General features: G+C 39.6%; 1 protein-coding gene across 2 annotated transcripts in view; it reads right to left on the reverse strand.

The window, feature by feature from the left end:
* Positions 1-18,108: 18,108 nt before the first annotated feature.
* The window catches only part of LOC124718915 (leucine zipper transcription factor-like protein 1), a 58,956-nt gene continuing 55,938 nt past the window's right edge, over positions 18,109-21,126 (reverse strand). Inside the window, exon 7 of one of the 2 annotated variants that reach the window (XM_047244569.1) lies at positions 18,109-19,312. In XM_047244569.1, coding sequence (XP_047100525.1) covers positions 19,121-19,312 — 192 coding nt within the window. In that variant the 3' untranslated portion in view covers positions 18,109-19,120. The remainder of the gene's footprint in view (positions 19,313-21,126) is intronic. The other variant, XR_007005939.1, reaches the window with a different exon arrangement.

The following is a 21,126-nucleotide window of genomic DNA, read 5'->3' on the forward strand; positions in this document are numbered from 1 at the left end:
AAGAGGTCAGGACAGACATAAAAAGCGCAAATTTCCTACTCAAACCGTTTCAGAAGAAAATGCTCATTAACATTACCCTCAGCCCCTAAAACTTCGGTCCTAATTTAAAATCCACAAACCCAATCATCCGATAGGCCCAATATCTAATAGCACGATTAGTGCATACCATGATCTGGCCAAATTTCTACATGGAACTCTGAGAAAATCATTCGTTTTGTGAACAATTTTTCCGTCCCAAATAGTCACACCTTAGTCAAAAAATAAAAGATTTAGAATGCAGTTCAGACACCAAGTTAGTTTCTTTCGATATCAAAAATCTTTATACTGACGTCCCCGTGCAGGAAACGCTTACAATTGTAGACAAAAATTTACGTCGGTTCAAAAAAGATATTTCGGATGAACAAATCACAGACTTCACGAATCTCATCTCAGTCGTAGTCAAGTACAACTATTTCGAATTTAATTGACATTTTAATGGATGGTCTCGCTATGGGAAATCCGTTAGCTGGTATCCTTGCTGATATTTTCATCAACTCCCTAGAAGAATTTTTTTTAAAATTCTTTTCAAGCTGCGTCACTAGGCATTCTCTCTTATTCCAGATACGTTGATGATATTCTAATCATCTACAAAGGAGCCGCTGATGGTGTTGATCGTATCTTTAATCTATTCAATGATCTTAATGAGAAAATTTCTTTCACTATCGAATTTGAAAATGAGGCCTGTCAATTAAATATCCTTGACTTGACGTTTACTATAGAAACAAATAAAATTTCTTTCAAAATTTTTTGTGAAGTAACATATACTGACCATTCGTTCCTGCATCTTCTACTCATCCACAATCGCATAAAAACTCTTCTTTCATTCTGCTGTTCACCGAGCCATTTCCATCCCACTTTCGAAAGAAAACTTAAACGACGAAATCAATTTACTTAAAACAATAGCAGTTAACGAGTATAAACCTAACATAGTACATGACGTTCTTAAAAAGAAAACTGCTAAAAGACTTACTACGCAAGGCACTTCTGTTATCGAGTCTAACTCAAAAAAAATATTTCTCAATTCCTTTCGTGGGGCCTCTCTCTTATCAGATCCAACGCATTCTTCGAAGGAAATACGATTGCAAAGTTGCTTTTTCTACTAATAACAATTTGGAAAAAAAACTTCATTCATAATTTATATTCTATGCGTTCTCCTTTAGAAAATTCTGGTGTCAACAAAATTGTCTGCGCTACTTGCTCCTCTTACTATATAGGACAAACAGGACGTGCCTTCACTATCAGATATAAAGAACACTTGCTAAGAAAAAATGACACTACCCCCCAAATTCCGTCTTTTGCCGACCATTTTCTATTTACAGGTGATTCACCTAAAGCCATCTGTGACAGCAACATTTTGCACACCGAAAAGAAAGGGCGTAGACCAGATATTCTAGAAGAATTAGAGATTTTCAGGCATTTTGCTCGAAAGGATATCCTCATCCTTAATGAACAGCTACAGCTACGTAACAAAAATTTTTTCAACGGTATAAATATCTGACTTCGGGTCTCCTTGTGCAGGTTGCCGAAATGTTCTTTTCCTTCTAAGGCAATCCTATGTTTTTTTTTCAATTATCAAATGTTTCTTGGCTGCATTTCACGTCAATATTGCTTTCTAGAAGTTGTCATTCAGTCCTATCTACATTTTCATAATGATGTTTTCATGTTTTACCTTACTGTTATAAGCTTTGATGTAGACAAAATGTTATGTTGCATGCTACTATCAAACAAACATTGCTTTCCATAATGTACCAATTACTGTTTATTTATAATCATTTCTGCCTATATTTCAATGTGAAGTAGCCTAATTGTATCTACGGCTACTAGAAGGCGCGCTCGTTGCAGTGCTATGTTCATCTGGCCGCATTTGTTAACGCGGGCACCTCAGTCCGTTTTCCAACCTACACCACGCAAGTAACGAGCAGCCCTTAGGGGCTCGCCATCACAGTTTTCTTTATCTTAAATATCTTTGTGACTAATGCCCTTTTGGCATATTTCTTATTTTATAAATGACATATAAGTACTGCCAGTCTTTCACGATAATTCCGTACTTACACTTTATCATACGTTTTTAGTCATAATTCTGTGACCATGTTATAGAATATAGACCATTCTTTGATTTAAATTCTGAGTAAGACACCCCTAGCAGTGTCGAAGCCCGGTTAATTCGTTAAAAATAGTGACCGAGGGCTGTTTCTCTTTCAGTTGGGAAATTGAAATATTTTAAACTCAAACGACATATCAGTTGGGATCTTCGGAATAACTTCCTCACCTTCGAATTTTCTTTTGAGTATAGTCGCGTAAATAACATTGTTCATCAATTTACTTACCACCAAACGCGTACCGTTGCACAGTTTTGGTTGGTTTATGTTTCGAATCATGATTACTATGGAGCCAACTTTTAGGCGTAGATTGTGCGGTGGTAGGCCGGGCACATCCGAGCAGTTTAAAAATTCAATTGGATAGTTGGTGGTTTCATCTTCATTTGTTACACAGTCAATAGATTTGAATGAATGCATTTTACCAATGATCTCATTCTGAATTATGTAGTTTAGGTCATCTACATCTTTATTCTTGTTGTTGTTGTGGTCTTCAGTCCTGAGACTGGTTTGATGCAGCTCTCCATGCCACTCTATCATGTGCAGGCTTCTTCATCTCCCAGTACCTACTGCAACCTACATCCTTCTGAATCTGCTTAGTGTATTCATCTCTTGGTCTCCCTCTACGATTTTTACCCTCCACGCTGCCCTCCTATGCTAAATTTGTGATCCCTTAATGCCTCAAAACATGTCCTACCAACCGATCCCTTCTTCTAGTCAAGCTGTGCCACAAACTTCTCTTTTCACCAATCCTGTTCAATACCTCCCCATTAGTTACGTGATCTACCCACCTTATCTTCAGCATTCTTCTGTACCACCACATTTCGAAAGCTTCTATTCTCTTCTTGTCCAAACTAGTTATCGTCCATGTTTCACACTCCATACAAATACTTTCAGAAACGACTTCCTGACACTTAAATCTATACTCGATGTTAACAAATTTCTCTTCTTCAGAAACGCTTTCCTTGCCACTACCAGTCTACATTTTATATCCTCTCTACTTCGACCATCATCAGTTATTTTACTCCCTAAATAGCAAAACTCCTTTACTACTTTAAGTGCCTCATTTTCTAATCTAATTCCCTCAGCATCACCCGATTTAATTTGACTACATTCCATTATCCTCGTTTTGCTTTTGTTGATGTTCATCTTATATCCTCCTTTCAAGACACTGTCCATTCCGTTCAACTGCTCTTCCAAGTCCTTTGCTGTCTCTGACAGAATTACAATGTCATCGGCGAACCTCAAAGTTTTTACTTCTTCTCCATGAATTTTAATACCTACTCCGAATTTTTCTTTTGCTTCCTTTACTGCTTGCTCAATATAGAGATTGAATAACATCGAGGAGAGGCTACAACCCTGTCTCACTCCTTTCCCAACCACTGCTTCCCTTTCATGCCCCTCGACTCTTATAACTGCCATCTGGTATCTGTACAAATTGTAAATAGCCTTTCGCTCCCTGTATTTTACCCCTGCCACCTTCAGAATTTGAAAGAGAGTATTCCAGTCAACATTGTCAAAAGCTTTCTCTAAGTCTACAAATGCTAGAAACGTAGGTTTGCCTTTTCTTAATCTTTCTTCTAAGATAAGTCGTAAGGTTAGTATTGCCTCACGTGTTCCAACATTTCTACGGAATCCAAACTGATCTTCCCCGAGGTCCGCTTCTACCAGTTTTTCCATTCGTCTGTAAAGAATTCGCGTTAGTATTTTGCAGCTGTGACCTATTAAACTGATAGTTCGGTAATTTTCACATCTGTCAACACCTGCTTTCTTTGGGATTGGAATTATTATATTCTTCTTGAAGTCTGTGGGTATTTCGCCTGTCTCATACATCTTGCTCACCAGATGGTAGAGTTTTGTCATGACTGGCTCTCCCAAGGCCATCAGTAGTTCTAATGGAATGTTGTCTACTCCCGCGGCCTTGTTTCGACTCAGGTCTTTCAGTGCTCTGTCAAACTTTTCACGCGGTATCTTATCTCCCATTTCGTCTTCATCTACATCCTCTTCCATTTCCATAATATTGTCCTCAACTACATCGCCCTTGTATAAACCCTCTATATACTCCTTCCACCTTTCTGCCTTCCCTTCTTTGCTTAGAACTGGGTTGCCATCTGAGCTCTTGGTATTCATCCAAGTGGTTCTCTTCTCTCCAAAGGTCTCTTTAATTTTCCTGTAGGCTGTATATATCTTACCCCTAGTGAGACAGGCCTCTACATCCTTACATTTGTCCTCTAGCCATCCCTGCTTAGCCATTTTGCACTTCCTGTCGATCTCATTTTTGAGTCGTTTGTATTCCTTTTTGCCTGCTTCATTTACTGCATTTTTATATTTTCTCCTGTCATCAATTAAATTCAATATTTCTTCTGTTACCCAAGGATTTCTATTAGCCCTCGTCTTTTTACCTACTTGATCGTCTGCTGCCTTCACTACTTCATCCCTCAGAGCTACCCATTCTTCTTCTACTGTATTTCTTTCCCCCATTCCTGTCAATTGTTCCCTTATGCTCTCCCTGAAACTCTCTACAACTTCTGGTTCTTTCAGTTTATCCAGGTCCCATCTCCTTAAATTCCCACCTTTTTGCAGTTTCTTCAGTTTCAATCTGCAGTTCATAACCAACAGATTGTGGTCAGAATCCACATCTGCCCCTGGGAATGTCTTACAATTTAAAACCTGGTTCCTAAATCTCTGTCTCACCATTATATAATCTATCTGATACCTTTTAGTATCTCCAGGGTTCTTCCATGTATACAACCTTCTTTTATGATTCTTGAACCAAGTGTTAGCTATGATTAAGTTATGCTCTGTGCAAAATTCTACAAGGCGGCTTCCTCTTTCATTTCTTCCCCCCAATCCATATTCAGCTACTATGTTTCCTTCTTTCCCTTTTCCTACTGACGAATTCCAGTCACCCATGACTATTAAATTTTCGTCTCCCTTCACTACCTGAATAATTTCTTTTATCTCGTCATACATTTCATCAATTTCTTCATCATCTGCAGAGTTAGTTGGCGTATAAACTTGTACTACTGTAGTAGGCATGGGCTTTGTGTCTATCTTGGCCACAATAATGCGTTTACTATGCTGTTTGTAGTAGCTAACCCGCACTCCTATTTTTTTATTCATTATTAAACCTACTCCTGCATTACCCCTATTTTATTTTGTATTTATAACCCTGTAATCACCTGACCAAAAGTCTTGTTCCTCCTGCCACCGAACTTCACTAATTCCCACTATATCTAACTTTAACCAATCCATTTCCCTTTTTAAATTTTCTAATCCACCTGCCCGATTAAGGGATCTGACATTCCACGCTTCGATCCGTAGAACGCCAGTTTTCTTTCTCCTGATAACGACGTCCTCTTGAGTAGTCCCCGCCCGGAGATCCGAATGGGGGACTATTTTACCTACGGAATATTTTACCCAAAAGGACGCCATCATCATTTAATCATACAGTAAAGCTGCATGTCCTCGGGAAAAATTACGGCTGTAGTTTCCCCTTGCTTTCACCCGTTCGCAGTACCAGCACAGCAAGGCCGTTTTGGTTAATGTTACAAGGCCAGATAAGTCAATCATCCAGACTGTTGCCCCTGCAACTACTGAAAAGGCTGCTGCCCCTCTTCAGGAACCACATGTTTGTCTGGCCTCTCAACAGATACCCCTCCGTTGTGGTTGCACCTACGGTACGGCCATCTGTATCGCTGAGGCACGCAAGCCTCCCCACCAACGGCAAGGTCCATGGTTCATGGGGGGTCTTTATTCTTAGCCGCTGAAATTGCTCGCTCACTCAACCATTCATTACTTTTGTAGTTAGTAATGATGTTTGGGAATACTTGGTTGATAAGTTCGTCTTTCGATGAGTCAAAGTTACAGAAATTATGAGGAAATGAAATCAATCCACTCGATTCTTCGACAGGTACTCGACCATTACCGATAGTCAGCAATTGCTCAGAGAAATCTTCAGCAGCTGTATCATTAAGCAATGCAACTCTCATGTTTGTTGTCAGCTGAAGTTTCTTCACATAGCGCCAACGATTCGATGATGTGAGGCAAGCATTTATTTTGTCTGCAGCCGTTGATCTTGGAAGTACAGGCAGTGTTTGGCGGAAATCGCCAGACAGTAAAATCATTGCTCCTCCAAAACAAATCGAGACATTGTGTAGATCTTTCAATGTTCGGTTAAGTGCCTCTAATCCACGTTTATGCGCCATTGTGCATTCGTCCCAGATGATAATCTTGGATGCTGATAAAACTTTGGCCATTGCTGAGTTTTTTGTAATATTACATGTTGGTTCTTCAATAGCTTGAAGATTTAACGGTAATTTTAATGCTGAATGAGCCGTACGGCATCCTTCTAACAATGTGACTGCAATTCCAGAAGAAGCTACTGCAACCGCAATGTTGGACCTCCCACAAACAGTGGTTAAAACTACTGACATGAGGAATGTCTTGCCAGGTCCACCAGGGGCATCCAGGAAATATAAACCACCATTTCCATCATCAATTGCCTTCATTAATGTATCATAAACTTCCTTTTGTTGGGGTTCAAAAGGGGTACATTCCTTTGAACTAATTCATGGTGGTCATATTGACGTTCCCGTTGCAGTTCTCGATTAAATGCGTCATTCATTTCACGATTTGGCGCTCGCATACCTAACCTGACTAACAAACTTCCGCACATGAGGTAACACATGTCTTCGATCAAGAGTAACGCCCGATTATGCATCTCCTCATTCATTTCAAGATCTTGATTTCTGTAACTGACACGAATTTGATGTTCCATAAAATGCGTTTTTGTTATACCACGTTTTATAGTGACGTTTAGTTGACATTTGCGTTTTGTTATTCCATGCAGATGCGTTTTTGTTATACCACGATTTATAGCGGTCGAACGGGATAAAGAGTATCCTATGTCCGTCTCCTGATTCTAAGCTACCTCTCCACCAGTTTTCAGCCAAATCGGTCCGGCCGTTCTTGAGTTATAAATAGTGTAACTAACACGACTTTCATTTATATAGATATAGATTACTGCTGCTCACTTGGACATATGATAACACAGCTTATTACTGTGTTAGCTGAAGCAGTAATAAAAGAATAGGTGCGAGCTTGCAATTGAAAATAAAAATACTATTTGTGATTGGCGCATTTTATACACAGCCGCGCCTGCTTGAGGGTGTCAGTAACATAAAAAAAACTGAGGGTGCATAAGATGGGATCAACAATATGTCTGTACATCCGAAACCACAATATTAATCAATCACACCCAGTAAACCAGACAGAGTATGAAGTGGAATCAACAATTCAACTGTACACACAATTAATGAACCATACTGTGGAAACCTGATGTGTCATAAAATGAAATCAACAACTCAGCAGTAAAACCAAAACCACACCTTGAATTGGTCATGCCAATTCTGCTGTGAACATCACTAAGCAGTCACACCGAGTAAATCTGAGTGTGCATAAAATGGAATTATCAACTCGGCAGCGCAAGCGAAAGCACACTATTAATCAACTGTGCAAGAAAACCTGTGAGTGCATAAAATGGAATCAACAAATCAGCTGTTCATTCGAAACCACACCATTAACCAATCACGCTCAGAAAACCTGACAGTGCGTTCAGTGCACTGACCCAGTACCACACTACCAATCTTCTTCTTCTTCAGTAGCGCTACAGCCCTTCGTGAGCCTTGGCTTCTTCAACAATCTTCCTCCACACCTCTCGGTTATTTGCTGCTTTTTCAACCCCCGGACTCCCATATTGGTGATACCCATTATTAACTCGTCAATCCATCTTCTTCTAGGTCTCCCTTTTCGCCTAACTGAATGGATCATACCTTTCATCATTTTCTTCGGAATTCTATCCTCTGCCATTCTCTCAAAGTGTTCTAGCCATCGTATTCGCTGTGATTTGACAAATTTTACTATGTCCCTGCCTTGTATTAACTCTTGTAATTCGGCATTGTAGCGTATTCTCCAGCCTTCTTCCTCCCTTACTGGCCCATAGATTTTGCGTAGTATTTTCCGCTCAATGCTTCTTAGTGCATTTTTATCGTGTTCTGTCAACATCCATACCTCTGAGCCATATGCGATAACTGGGCGGACTAGGGAATTATATATTAGCAGTTTAGTTTTTCTTGTAACAAGGCTATTTTTGAAAAGCTGCATATTTGCAAAGTTAGCTCTGTTTCCTGCTTGTATTCTTTCCCTTATAGCCTTTCCAATACTGTTATCGTTTGTTATTAGGGCTCCCACGTAGTTAAAAGAGGACACTCCATTGAAGCATTTCCCATTGATGTTTAGGTTTTTAGGGGTTCTTCTGGCCTCAGATTATGACATTACCATATATTTTGTTTTGTTTTCATTTACTATGAGGCTAATTTTTAAGGCTTCTGTTTCCATTGCCCAGTATGTTTCTAGGAGTGTATTGGTATTTCTTCCTACTATAGCAACGTCCTCAGCGTATGCACATATCTGGCTAGTTTTCATAAATATGGTGCCTCTTTTGTTGATTTTATTTACCACACTATGCAGGGCTATATTGAATACGACAGTGGAGAGACTATCCCCTTGCTTCACACCTTTATTAAAGTCAAAGCTTTCACTTGTTCTGCTAAGGACCTTTACTTTTGTTCTTGTCTCTGTCATTGTCACACTACCAATCAGTCACTCTTAAAAGAACTGACAGTGCCGAGAATGAAGTCAACTAGTCCAGACCACACTAATAATCTGTCACCATGACAAAACCACAGGAAGCATATAATGGGATCAAAAATTTGGTTGCTCACCCAAAGAAACATCATTAAACAACCGAACTGAGAGAACCTAAGAGTGTGTGAAATGGAATTGAGGGCTTGGCTGATCACTGCAAAGTACGGCATTAATCAATCACGCCAAGAAAACAGGAGAGATCATGAAATGAGTTCAAAAATTTGGCTGTGCATATCTCTTTAATCAATCACGCTGAGAGTAGCACTCCAGCTGTGCAGAAGGGTCCAGCAACTAGCAACAGCAGCAGTTGTGTGTGTTTGTTCACAGCGTTTTATCACGACCTTCTGTCGGGGAGTGAATATTATCTGTGTGCTTACCTACAGTCATTAGTGTTTACTTACTTTTTAAGAGGGTACTCTTTTTTTGTGTAAGTGCATTAACTTTTGTGTGGGCTGACTTTACAGTGCAAAGTAACTGCTTATATGGTACGAACATTAATAAAAACCGACAAACTGCAGGGACGCATTCCTGATTGGAAACAAAGGAAAAATGGTCCTATGAACACGTGTCCGGAAATGTGCAGGGTGTCCGAAAAGTCTTTCCCTGATTACATAAATTGATAACTCAGGCTAGGAGTAAGATAAAAATATGAAACTGGTGTCTAATTGTTTACAAACTATCAAAGTTTTTTTTCACACAACAGTAAACTTCCACATGAGCACCCTCGGTAGCACGTAGCACATCTTGGCGATATTCAATTTCCGTCCACACATTAGCCAACATCACTGGAGGGATCGATTCAACGGCTGTGGTTATCCGTTGCCGCAGGGTTTCAAGATCTGGTACACGTGTTCGGTGGACCTCGTCCTTGACATAATCCCATAAAAAGAAGTCAATGGGGTTATGTCAGGAGAGCGTGGGGGCCAAACCATTGGCCCATCACGACCAATCTATCGCCCAGGAAAGGTCATATCGAGATAGGCACGGACGTCCAAACCCCAATGAGGCGGTGCACCGTCTTGCTGAAAAAAGACATCGGGGTGATACTGAAGCAGCTGCGGAACAGCATACAGTTGCAACATGTCCAGATACACTGCAGATGTGACGGTAGCCTCAGCGAAGAAGAATGGCCCGATAATTCGATCGTGCAATAGTGCACACCAAACATTCACCTTTGGGCTGTCTCTGGTGCACTCCATGACCTCCCCAGGGGGTTGTGAATCCCAAATGCGCACATTATGGTGGTTCACTATTCCTCTGACAAAAAAGGTCGCTTCGTTGGAAAAGGCAATTCGACTGAGAACCATCATCATCCTCAATACGTGATAGCATTTCGACCGCAATGTTATATCGACGTGTACTGTCTTTGGGCGATGTGGAAGTTTACTGATGTGTGAAAAAAACTTTGATAGTTTGTAAACAATTAGACACCAGTTTCATATTTGTATCTTACTTCTAGTCTCAGTTATCAATTTATGTAATCAGGGAAAGACTTTTCGGACACCCTGTATTGTAGCCATGGTAGATGGCGCTAACGAATGGAAGTTCCTCTGACCACGTGCCGTGTGTTCCTTAAGTGTTGCAGGCTGTGTGATTGACGCAGCGTAATGCAAGCAGGAGAATGGTCTGGTATTCATGTCGGGAACAAGCCGAGATGGTGTTTGTGTATGACCAAGCAGATGGAAATGTTGGAGAGGCAGCATGGCTGTACCAACACAAGTACCCACAGACTCCATATCACACAACATATCAAGCCCTTTTCGGACATCTGTGTGAATATGGATCCTTTCAGACAGACGAATGTGCAGGGAGGCTATGGACTCTGCGTGTACCAGTTTTGGAGGACCGCGTTCTACACGATACTGAGATGAACCCTAGTACAAGCTTCAGGCAAGTGGCTTTTCAACGTGGCACAAGCCACAGTTCGATTATGTGTATCCTGCGTGACAACTGCTACTATTGCATCCCATGAAGGCCACATTGGACATCTGTAGTGACATGGATCCGATGCAGCTCTGTACTGTGTTCTGGTACGATTTGTTGTCGCTATATGCAGACCGTCCACTTCTGCACACGACATAGGACACTTTTTCCTCAATTTCCAGTCACGAATCAGACCCTGCAGTTTGTCGGTTTCACTAAAGTTCACCTTGCATAGCTGTTCCCACAGCGTAATTTATTTTTGTTTTAAGAACTTGCAGATTTGTAAACGTGCGGTGTACAGTCAGAACTTTGTAGACCAAACTATACTGTTATTTTTTTTTTTTATTTCTCTTATTCATATTTTGAGGCACAGTATTCGCACAGCACTAGAAGAGGACTCCGACAGCAGTAACGTCTGATGCATATCAATTGCTTACATGGAACTTGTATACAGCAACCTTGATTGCTTGCATATCGCCCATCGCTTGAGACACCGTTGTAAATTCAGAGTTCAGTATTGTCAATCTTCTTATTTGTAATAAAAACTATTAATTTGGTTTTGCTTATAGCATTCCGAGAACGTAGCACCCTTTGTTGTTGTTGTTGTTGTTGTGGTCTTCAGTCCTGAGACTGGTTTGATGCACCTCTCCATGCTACTCTATCCTGTGCAAGCTTATTCATCTCCCAGTACTTACTGCAACCTACATCCTTCTGAATCTGCTTAGTGTATTCATCTCTTGGTCTCCATCTACGATTTTTACCCTCCACGCTGCCCTGCCCTCCAATGCTAAATTTGTGATCCCTTGCTGCCTCAGAACATGTCCTACCAACCGGTCCCTTCTTCTTGTCAAGTTGTGCCACAAACTCCTCTTCTCCCCAATTCTATTCAATACCTCATCATTAGTTATGTGATCTACCCATCTAATCTTCAGCACTCTTCTGTAGCACCACATTTCGAAAGCTTCTATTCTCTTCTTGTCCACACTATTTATTGTCCATGTTTCACTTCCATACATGGCTACACTCCATATAAATACTTTCAGAAACGACTTCCTGACACTTAAATCTATACTCGATGTTAACAAATTTCTCTTCTTCAGAAACACTTTCCTTGCCATTGCCAGTCTACATTTTATATCCTATCTACTTCAACCATCATCAATTATTTTGCTCCCCAAATAGCAAAACTCCTTTACTACTTTAAGTGCCTCATTTCCCTCAGCATCACCCGACTTAATTCGACTACATTCCACTATCATCGTTTTGCTTTTGTTGATGTTCATCTAATATCCTCCTTTCAAGACACTGTCCATTCCGCTCAAGTGCTCTTCCAAGTCCTTTGCTGTCTCTGACAGAATTACAATGTCATGAGCGAACCTCAAAGTTTTTATTTCTTCTCCATGGATTTTAATACCTATTCTGAATTTTTCTTTTGTTTCCTTTACTGCTTGCTCAATATACAGATTGAATAACATCAGGGAGAGGCTACAACCCTATCTCACTCCCTTCCCAACCACTCCTTCCCTTTCATGCCCCTCGACTCTTATAACTGCTATCTGGTTTCTGTACAAATTGTAAATAGCCTTTCGCTCCCTGTATTTTACCCCTGCCACCTTTAGAATTTGAAAGAGAGTATTCCAGTCAACATTGTCAAAAACCTTCTCTAAGTCTGCAAATGCTAGAAACGTAGGTTTGCCTTTCCTTAATCTTTCTTCTAAGATAAGTCGTAAGGTCAGTATTGCCTCACGTGTTCCAACATTTCTACAGAATCCAAACTGATCTTCCCCGAGGTCGGCTTCTACTAGTTTTTCCATTCCTCTGTAAAGAATTCATGTTAGTATTTTGCAGCTGTGACTTATTAAACTGATAGTTCAGTAATTTTCACATCTGTCAGCACCTGCTTTCTTTGGGATTGGAATTATTATATTCTTCTTGAAGTCCGAGGGTATTTCGCCTGTCTCATACATCTTGCTCACCAGATGGTAGAGTTTTGTCAGGACTGGCTCTCTCAAAGCCGTCAGTAGTTCTAATGGAATGTTGTCTAATCCTAGGGCCTTCTTTCGACTCAGGTCTTTCAGTGCTCTGTCAAACTCTTCATGCAGTATCGTATCTCCCATCCTTTAGGCACCCTATAAGCGACGAGTGGGCAGTATCCCACAAATAGGGTCAATGCTAGTTTCATGCACTCTATGGGAACAACTGAATGCCATGTTGGTCACAATCAACAGGCTTCAGGCTACTGCTCATAGCTGCAACGTAACAGGGAGATCAGTGATGAAAGCTGCAACAACTTTGGTGCCACTGGAATCACCTGAAAATCCTGTTGTCACTGTGTATTCTTAGGTGTAGCATCTGACCAGTCTGTCTCACTCGAGGGCGAGACAGTGGCGAGCTGGCTTGGATCAGGGTAAAGGTCGAAGCTGGGAACTGGTTGCATGGCTGTCCCATTAAGCCTTATCAATAGGCCGCTTCTCCTTTCCAGTTCAAACAAGTGCAGTGGGTGGGTACACGAGGGGCGTTTGAATATTCCGTGCAAAGTCCGAGAGATGGCACCACCGGCACATATTAGGGTCACGTCTAGTTAGTAGCAATTTTGGAAAGAATGCACACTAAGTTCCAGAGCCATACTCATCTATTTCTTTGTGTCTGGCATTCGTGTGAATCAAAGAAGTGGAGTGATTGTCAAAAAATGGAGGAAAAAGAATTTCGTGTGGTGATTAAACGTTACTTTATGAAAGGCAAAAAGCCTCAGGAGACTAAATACAAGCTTGAGAAACATTACGGTGACTCTGCACCTTTGATTAGAACAGTTTATATATGGTTTCAAAATTTTCGGAGTGGCCGCATGGGGTCAAGTGATGCTGAACGTTCTGGACGCCCTGTGGAGGTTAAAATTCCAGAAATCATTGACAAAATCCATGATATGGTGATGGATGACGGAAGAGTTAAGGTGTGTGAGATTGCTAGTGCTGTAGGCATCTCGAATGAACAGGTACATAATATTTTGCATAAACATTTGGACATGAGAGAGCTATCTGCAATAAGGGTTCCGTGATTGCTCACGCTTGACCAAAAGCGAAATCGTGTGAAGTGTTGCAAGGATGGTTCACAGCTGTACAGGAAGAATCTGCAGGACTTTAAGCGTCGTTTTGTCACTGTCGATGAAACATGGATAAATTACTATATTTCTGAAACCAAAGACCAATCTAAACAATGGGTTACCAAGGGAGAATCTGCACCACAAAAGGCGAAGACCATTCCTTCGGGCAGAAAGGTTATGGTGACTGTCTTTTGGGCTTCGCAAAGGTTAATCCTCATTGACCATCTGGAAAAGGGTAAAACTATTACAGGTGCATATTATTCAACGTTATTGGACTGTTTGAAAACTGAGCTGCAAGAAAAATCCCGGCGATTGGACCGGAAAAAAAAAAAAAAAAAAAATCCATCATGACAATGCATCAGCACATACCTCAGCAGTTGTGGTCGCAAAATTAATGGAAATTGATTCCAATTCGTTTCATATCCCCCCCCCCCCCCCTATTCTCCAGACATATATGTGTGGATGGATATGTGTGTTTGTGCGAGTGTATACCTGTCCTTTTTTTCCCCCTAAGGTAAGTCTTTCCGCTCCTGGGATTGGAATGACTCCTTACCCTCTCCCTTAAAACCCACATCCTTTCGTCTTTCCCTCTCCTTCCCTCTTTCCTGACGAAGCAACTGTTGGTTGCGAAAGCTTGAAATTTTGTGTGTGTTTTTTTATTGTCTATCTACCAGCACTTTCCCGTTTGGTAAGTCTTTGTTTTTAATATATTTTTCCCATGTGGAGTGTTTCTTTCTATTTTATATATATACATATATATATCTAAAAACAAGGATGATGTAACTTACCAAACAAAAGTGCTGGTATGTTGATGGATACGTGTGTGTGTGTGTGCGCGAATGTATACCTGTCCTTTTTTCCCCCTAAGGTAAGTCTTTCCGCTCCCGGGATTGGTATGACTCCTTACCCTCTCCCTTAAAACCCACATCCTTTCGTTTTTCCCTCTCCTTCCCTCTTTCCTGATGAAGCAACCGTGGGTTATGAAAGCTTGATATTTGTGTGTGTGTTTGTGTGTTTTTTATTGTGTCTATCTACCAGCGCTTTCCCGTATGGTAAGTCACAGCATCTTACATATGTATCACACGCTTATGTCCAGCTGAATGTTTATTAGCGTACTGCGTCAAAATTTGAAGTAAATCAGTCAAGAACTTTTAGAAACTTTTAGTAACAACACTACATCGTCCAAATGTTCATTAGAGTGTCATGGCAAAATCTGAATTAAATCAAAGAATTTTTGAGATTATGTATCCTATGTCTGTCTCAAAGCTTTTTAGACTATCGTGTAAAAATTTGAAGTCAGTCAGTCAAGTACTTTTTGAGCTTTTTGCTAGTAATGCTTCCCCTCTATACATTACATATACAAGGTCATCAGAATTTCCTGGTACAGACTTCTAGAATTTGTAGAGTAGACCATATTTTGAACTGGAACCCATGTCCAGAATGTAACGTTTCCGTGCTACAGCTGTTTGAAAACATGTTAGCTAGGTAGATATGCAACAGGGTAGTATTGGTGGGAGAGGGGGGGGGGCGTGCTTACATTGGATTGGACATCATCATTTGACATCCACCCAACCTTTCTGACCTCATTCGCATGTCTGTGAGTGTTAGACCAACACGCTGTGTACACTTTTGCAGAATACACTGCCATGATCCTTCTGTATGGTGAAGCTCACAGTAAAGGAAGAGCTGTTCATTGCCTTTATCAAGGTCATTATCGACAACATCCAACTCCATCACATATGGTTTGCACCGCAATCATGCAATGGCTTCAAGAGAGGGCATGGCTGCGGTGCTCCAAGGGGATGCTGTATACCCAAACTCGAAGAGTGTCTGTGATGCTTGTGAAAACTGATTAAGTTTCCTTTTTTTCTTTGTTTATTAATTAGTGGAATCTTAAAACAAGTGATGTACTGGGTGACACCTAATAAATTACTTGTAAAAGTGGTTGTGTTTACCAACATGTTTTCAGTTATGTACTCATTCCCCTGTCCAAGTCCTAGAAGTTTGTAATGGGAATTTCTGAACACAGTGTGTATTTTATGGTAAGTAGTCTATGTCTGTCCAAACGTTCATTGCAGAATTGTCTAAAAATTTGAAGTAATTGACTACTTTTCGAGATTTTTGGTAACAACATTAAATGATGACTTACCATTACATAGTGGTATAGATATGAGCCACGGTTTTTGAGCATTGATTTCTCCTGATATTTAAGACGGAATATCCTGATTTTTTGTTTTTGAAGGTTTGCTGGTATATAACGAACTAGCAAGGGAATTGTGGTCACGTTTGAATTCACCATGTATTTAACCACTGAAACTGAATGAGCAAACTCATAACAAATCTTTACAAATTTTGGATGAATATTCACTGGAAATGAATTGCGCAAAACAAATAATTTTATGATCAGCTGGAAGGAGGATTTTTATATTGACCACAACTACTACAAAGCAGTGAAACAATGAAGCATTTTGTGATTGGTGTCTAGTCTGGTACACGTTGTAATGGGATGAGATTCACCACATGCACACTCAGTGGCACACAACTGAGTCAAGACAGGTTCGGTATTAATTAAGGCATCTGAAGCAAAATCACTCTCTTCACTAAATAAAAACACTGAAGCATTTTGTAGAACACAAAATCTACGGGAATAAAATACATACATTTGTAACGTATTTTTTGCTAGTGATGTGCAAGACACAAGATTTTTTAAAACTGTATCTGATAGTCATAAGCAGAGAAATGCAAGTAAATTATGTATTACAAGGTACGAACAACAAGTGATGAGACACCTTTTTTTCTGATTTTATTCAGGATTCCAGAACACCATATTATTTCTCACCCTTTTGGCTGCAAAACCCTATTTTCCGACATAGTCTCCATTCAATGGGACAGCTTTACAGACCCTTACTGGAATGACCTGCATGCCCAAATGGTACCATTGTACCGATTGACGTTGGAGCCAATGTCTTCCTGTATCAATAACTGCCCCATCATCCACATACTGTTCCCCGCAGTTGCACACAGATGGTCCTTCGTTACTCTTTATGGTGCATGAGGTAGCAAGGAATCCAGCAGGTACACACCTTTGGGTACCCCAACTGGTGGACGAGTGTGTCAGCACAACCAACAGAGAGGTGTTTGATTGTGATCTGTTGATCACCTTGAATGAATTCTGCAAGTGCCTCTGAATATCCCGGTTTCCCGTCAAAATTAATTCAATGACACCTCTCTGCTTGGAATGCACCTTTGTTACACTCACCATTTTGAAGGCTACGTATAGTGCTGCCACCAACTGGACCTTCATGAAACTATAGGGGCTGACTCAGGAATATTACACAATTTTCCTCAACAAATTCTGCATTTTTTCAACCGAATCTGGCTGAGAAAGAAATGTGTTGCATTGCTTATTGAATGCTCCTTGTATTATTAGTTATCATAATGTTAATATGTGAACATGAAAATTGAAATGCTGATTTTTAATATTAATTGTACAAGGAGGCCAACGATCCATATATAATTCGGAAGGTATTCTGCCATAGATGTGGAGAAAGAAAAAATAAAGTGTGTATGTAGTTGTTAAGAATGGCAAAAGGAAGTAGAAGCTTTCACATTCATAATACTGATTTTTCATTCTCTATTATGCATTAAAATCTCCAATACTTGAACATTGAAAATTGAAGAGCTACCAACATCTGCCCTGTGCACCAACCAAGAGCTATGGTAGAAATGACACACGAAAGTAACAACATTTCATGAAATTGCTTTCTAGGGGCTTTCACGTTTATGTGGTTCATTTTCAGTAAAACATGCAAACCAGATAGCTACAATGTGACAACTGCTAGATCGATGATGCTGTCAGCAGTGAAAAATCAACATATCATAGTTACAGGGTCTGTAAATAACATTGTGTTTTGGTGTTTATTGTTTTACTCACTTTTTTGTAACAGTAACTGTGTGGTCATTTGCTGCCATTACCAGAAAATTTGGAGTAAGTTCCTAATTTTTAATTTTTCCATTTTCAGTTACTAAGACCTCAAACTTCCCTTATTATGTAGAAACTATTTGTTTTAGGGTATGTCTAGAAGGAGAATGCTAATGGGTCAGAATGAAAGACACAGAGCTATACAGACACAGCTTTTGCATAGAGAAAGTAACAGCAATGTGGACATTCATTATAATGCATCTGCTTTATTTAACAATCATAATATTGATATGTGAACATCATAAATTGAAGCGCCAATTTTTAAAATTAATTATAAAAGGAGGCCATCGAAACTCATATAATTCCAAAGGAACTTTGCTGTAGATGTGCACAAAAGAAAAAAAAATCATGTATATACATAGATATCAGGAGCAGACAAACACATTTGAAAAGTTTTCCTTTGTCTCTGACATTGCTACCTACTTCTACTATGCGTAACAATTAGGTGCTGTGGCAGAAGTGACACACAAAGGTATCAATGTTTCGTGAAGTTGTACTCCGGGGATGCTCACGTTTAAATGTTGCAGATAGTTCATTTGGTGTAACACACACATATCGGACAGCTACAGGGCCACAACTGTTACATTGTTGATGTTGTCAACAGTGGAAAACGAAATATAGTAGCGAAGCAGTCAGGAACGACACACGTTGTTTATTAGTGCCATTTTTTCACTTACTTTGGTCTAAGAGTAAACGGAACTAACTCTGTGTTTGTTTGCTGCTGTCACCACAAAATTTAGAGTGCTCCTAATTTTCACTATCTTCATTCTGAGTAATAGGAATTGTAGATGTTGATAACATTAATTCTATTGTTCTTCTGTAAGACAGGTCTAAATGTGCACTGAACATAATTGCAAATAATTTTGAGAACTGAAATTGTGGTTTGATGAATTTACAGTGAAAATCTTCTATTGCAATTCATTTGGCACCTGAGGTGACTTTACACGATACAACAGTATTCACATTGTGTTGTCATAAGGATTAAGGTTTGACATGAGCGAGGGTCAGGTCTTATTTATTAAATAAAGTTTTTGGAGAAACAATGATTTCCTCACATATTTTAGACTTATAATCAGTTAGCAGTGCAAAGCATTTTTATGTGCAACTAACAATTACTGTGGTAGCAAAATGTTACACAGATTGTTTGACTACTATGTAACACTAGTGAGATAACACTTCTAAAAATTAAGCACTTCCGTCAGAGACCTGTTACATCCACATTCCATTTTCAGGTCTCAATGCAATATCAGGTGATATCTCTCCACTCCGAACTCAGTTTTCGTCTTCCGACATTTCTCCCTCAGCATCAGCATCAGCATCGCCATCAGCTACACTGCTCTTGCCTCCTCCTTCTCCCAGGGCACGCAGCCTCAATCGCAGCTCACGCAGCTGTTCATTCTTGCTCGCGAGCATACGCTTCATGTTAGTGTAAGCTGTCGTCTCACTGAATTTGCTTTCCAGCTCCTGCAGAGAGACAAAAATTTGCATTTCAGAGTCTGCATCGATGCAAGACAAGCTGTGTTATGCAGTCTGGTGAATATAAAACTCTTCCGTAATGACATACTGTTATAATGAACTAAGTACAGTTTCCTACTGATCTTGCATGTAAAACATTGCAATCAGGAGACAGCATTACACCACATCTCCAGGATGTACCTCACAAATGAGGTACCTGGCATTGGGACACATGGCTAGTGAAATACCCAACAACAGATTTATATACGAGCAGCAGATACATGCTTCAAATGAAATATTTGAATAATATATTTACAATAATATTTCTTTCTGAGACACACATTAATAACTAGTGAACATTATTTGAAGTAGTTCAATGACCTGCAGAAGACAAAGTTCATCAATTGTGAACAAAGAAAAACTTCATGTATACATGTTACTCTTCAGTCAATACAATACCTCAAAATTGTGGAAGACAGGTTATTTGTATAAGATTTGTAGAGTTATCAAATAGAAGTTTCTGAAAAAAAAAAACATTGAAATTGTCCAAAATGTAAATATTTAAAACATTCGTAAGCTTTAATGTGATTTTAGGGAAACATTAACATATAAACCAACAGTACTTTGATATAGGAACTTGTGTAAATGGAAGAAACAAAATCGATTATTTAATTTTTTCGAAATTTGTATATTCCTTATCTAATTGCTAAAATAGGATAACACTTTGGAAAATGTTGTACAGGAAAAATTTTCTGTTTGTCAAGGATCATAATTCCAGACGTATTATTTGTTTATGGAGAATACATCATTTTGTGAATACTGAATTTTTCTTTATAATTTTATAAAAGTGTCTGGTCTGAGGCCAAGACAGTTGTAATCGACTATCAGTCAGTTTGTAGTGGACTTGTCTGAAACAAAAAATGTCAGGAGTTTATCTGAAATTTTGATGCTATTTTGAATTGAGTCAAGACAAAATTACATGATATGAAAAAATGTGTTTCATTGTGGAGTTTTGAGTTACAAACTGGACCTTAAGCAACGGACAAACTTTCCCGACAAATATTCTTTAAGATTCTCCTGTCACAGGATTATATGCATATCCACCTGTTTTAAAGCAGGTGCACTGTTACAGCTGCATAACTGGCTGTAAATTGGAGGATGTATTAGACAGCATAAATCTCACTGTCCGTGAAGCAGGTATCTAAGGAAGCTGACGGGCAGTTTTGTGTCGGAGTGCTGAACAGCACTAAGCTCGGTAGTGCCCGATGTACATAAGCCACCGACAGTGTTAGCAAGCTGCTCTCACAACAACGTAGTCACTACATGTCATCATAAAGGTTAGTGCTATTCTTCACCATGTCTCATACGACTCTAGTAGTTTACATCACAGTTCAAGAAATCACGGGTTCTGCTCAATGTTCGATCTTTCATCAGCCTCACAGTGTAGTGACTTCTATCAATGCTGTTTCTGTAATATGTCTTAAAGAGTTATTAATGTGCAACAAAAGCAAAACAAGGATAATGGAATGTAGTCTAATTAAGTCGGGTGATGCTGAGGGAATTAGATTAGGAAATGAGACACTTAAAGTAGTAAAGGAGTTTTGCTATTTGGGGAGCAAAATAACTGATGATGGTCGAAGTAGAGAGGATATAAAATGTAGACTGGCAATGGCAAGGAAAGCGTTTCTGAAGAAGAGAAATTTGTTAACATCGAGTATAGATTTAAGTGTCAGGAAGTCATTTCTGAAAGTATATGTATGGAGTGTAGCCATGTATGGAAGTGAAACATGGACGATAAATAGTTTGGACAAGAAGAGAATAGA

Source organism: Schistocerca piceifrons, chromosome 10, assembly GCF_021461385.2.
Source record: "Schistocerca piceifrons isolate TAMUIC-IGC-003096 chromosome 10, iqSchPice1.1, whole genome shotgun sequence".
NCBI lineage: Eukaryota > Metazoa > Arthropoda > Insecta > Orthoptera > Acrididae > Schistocerca > Schistocerca piceifrons.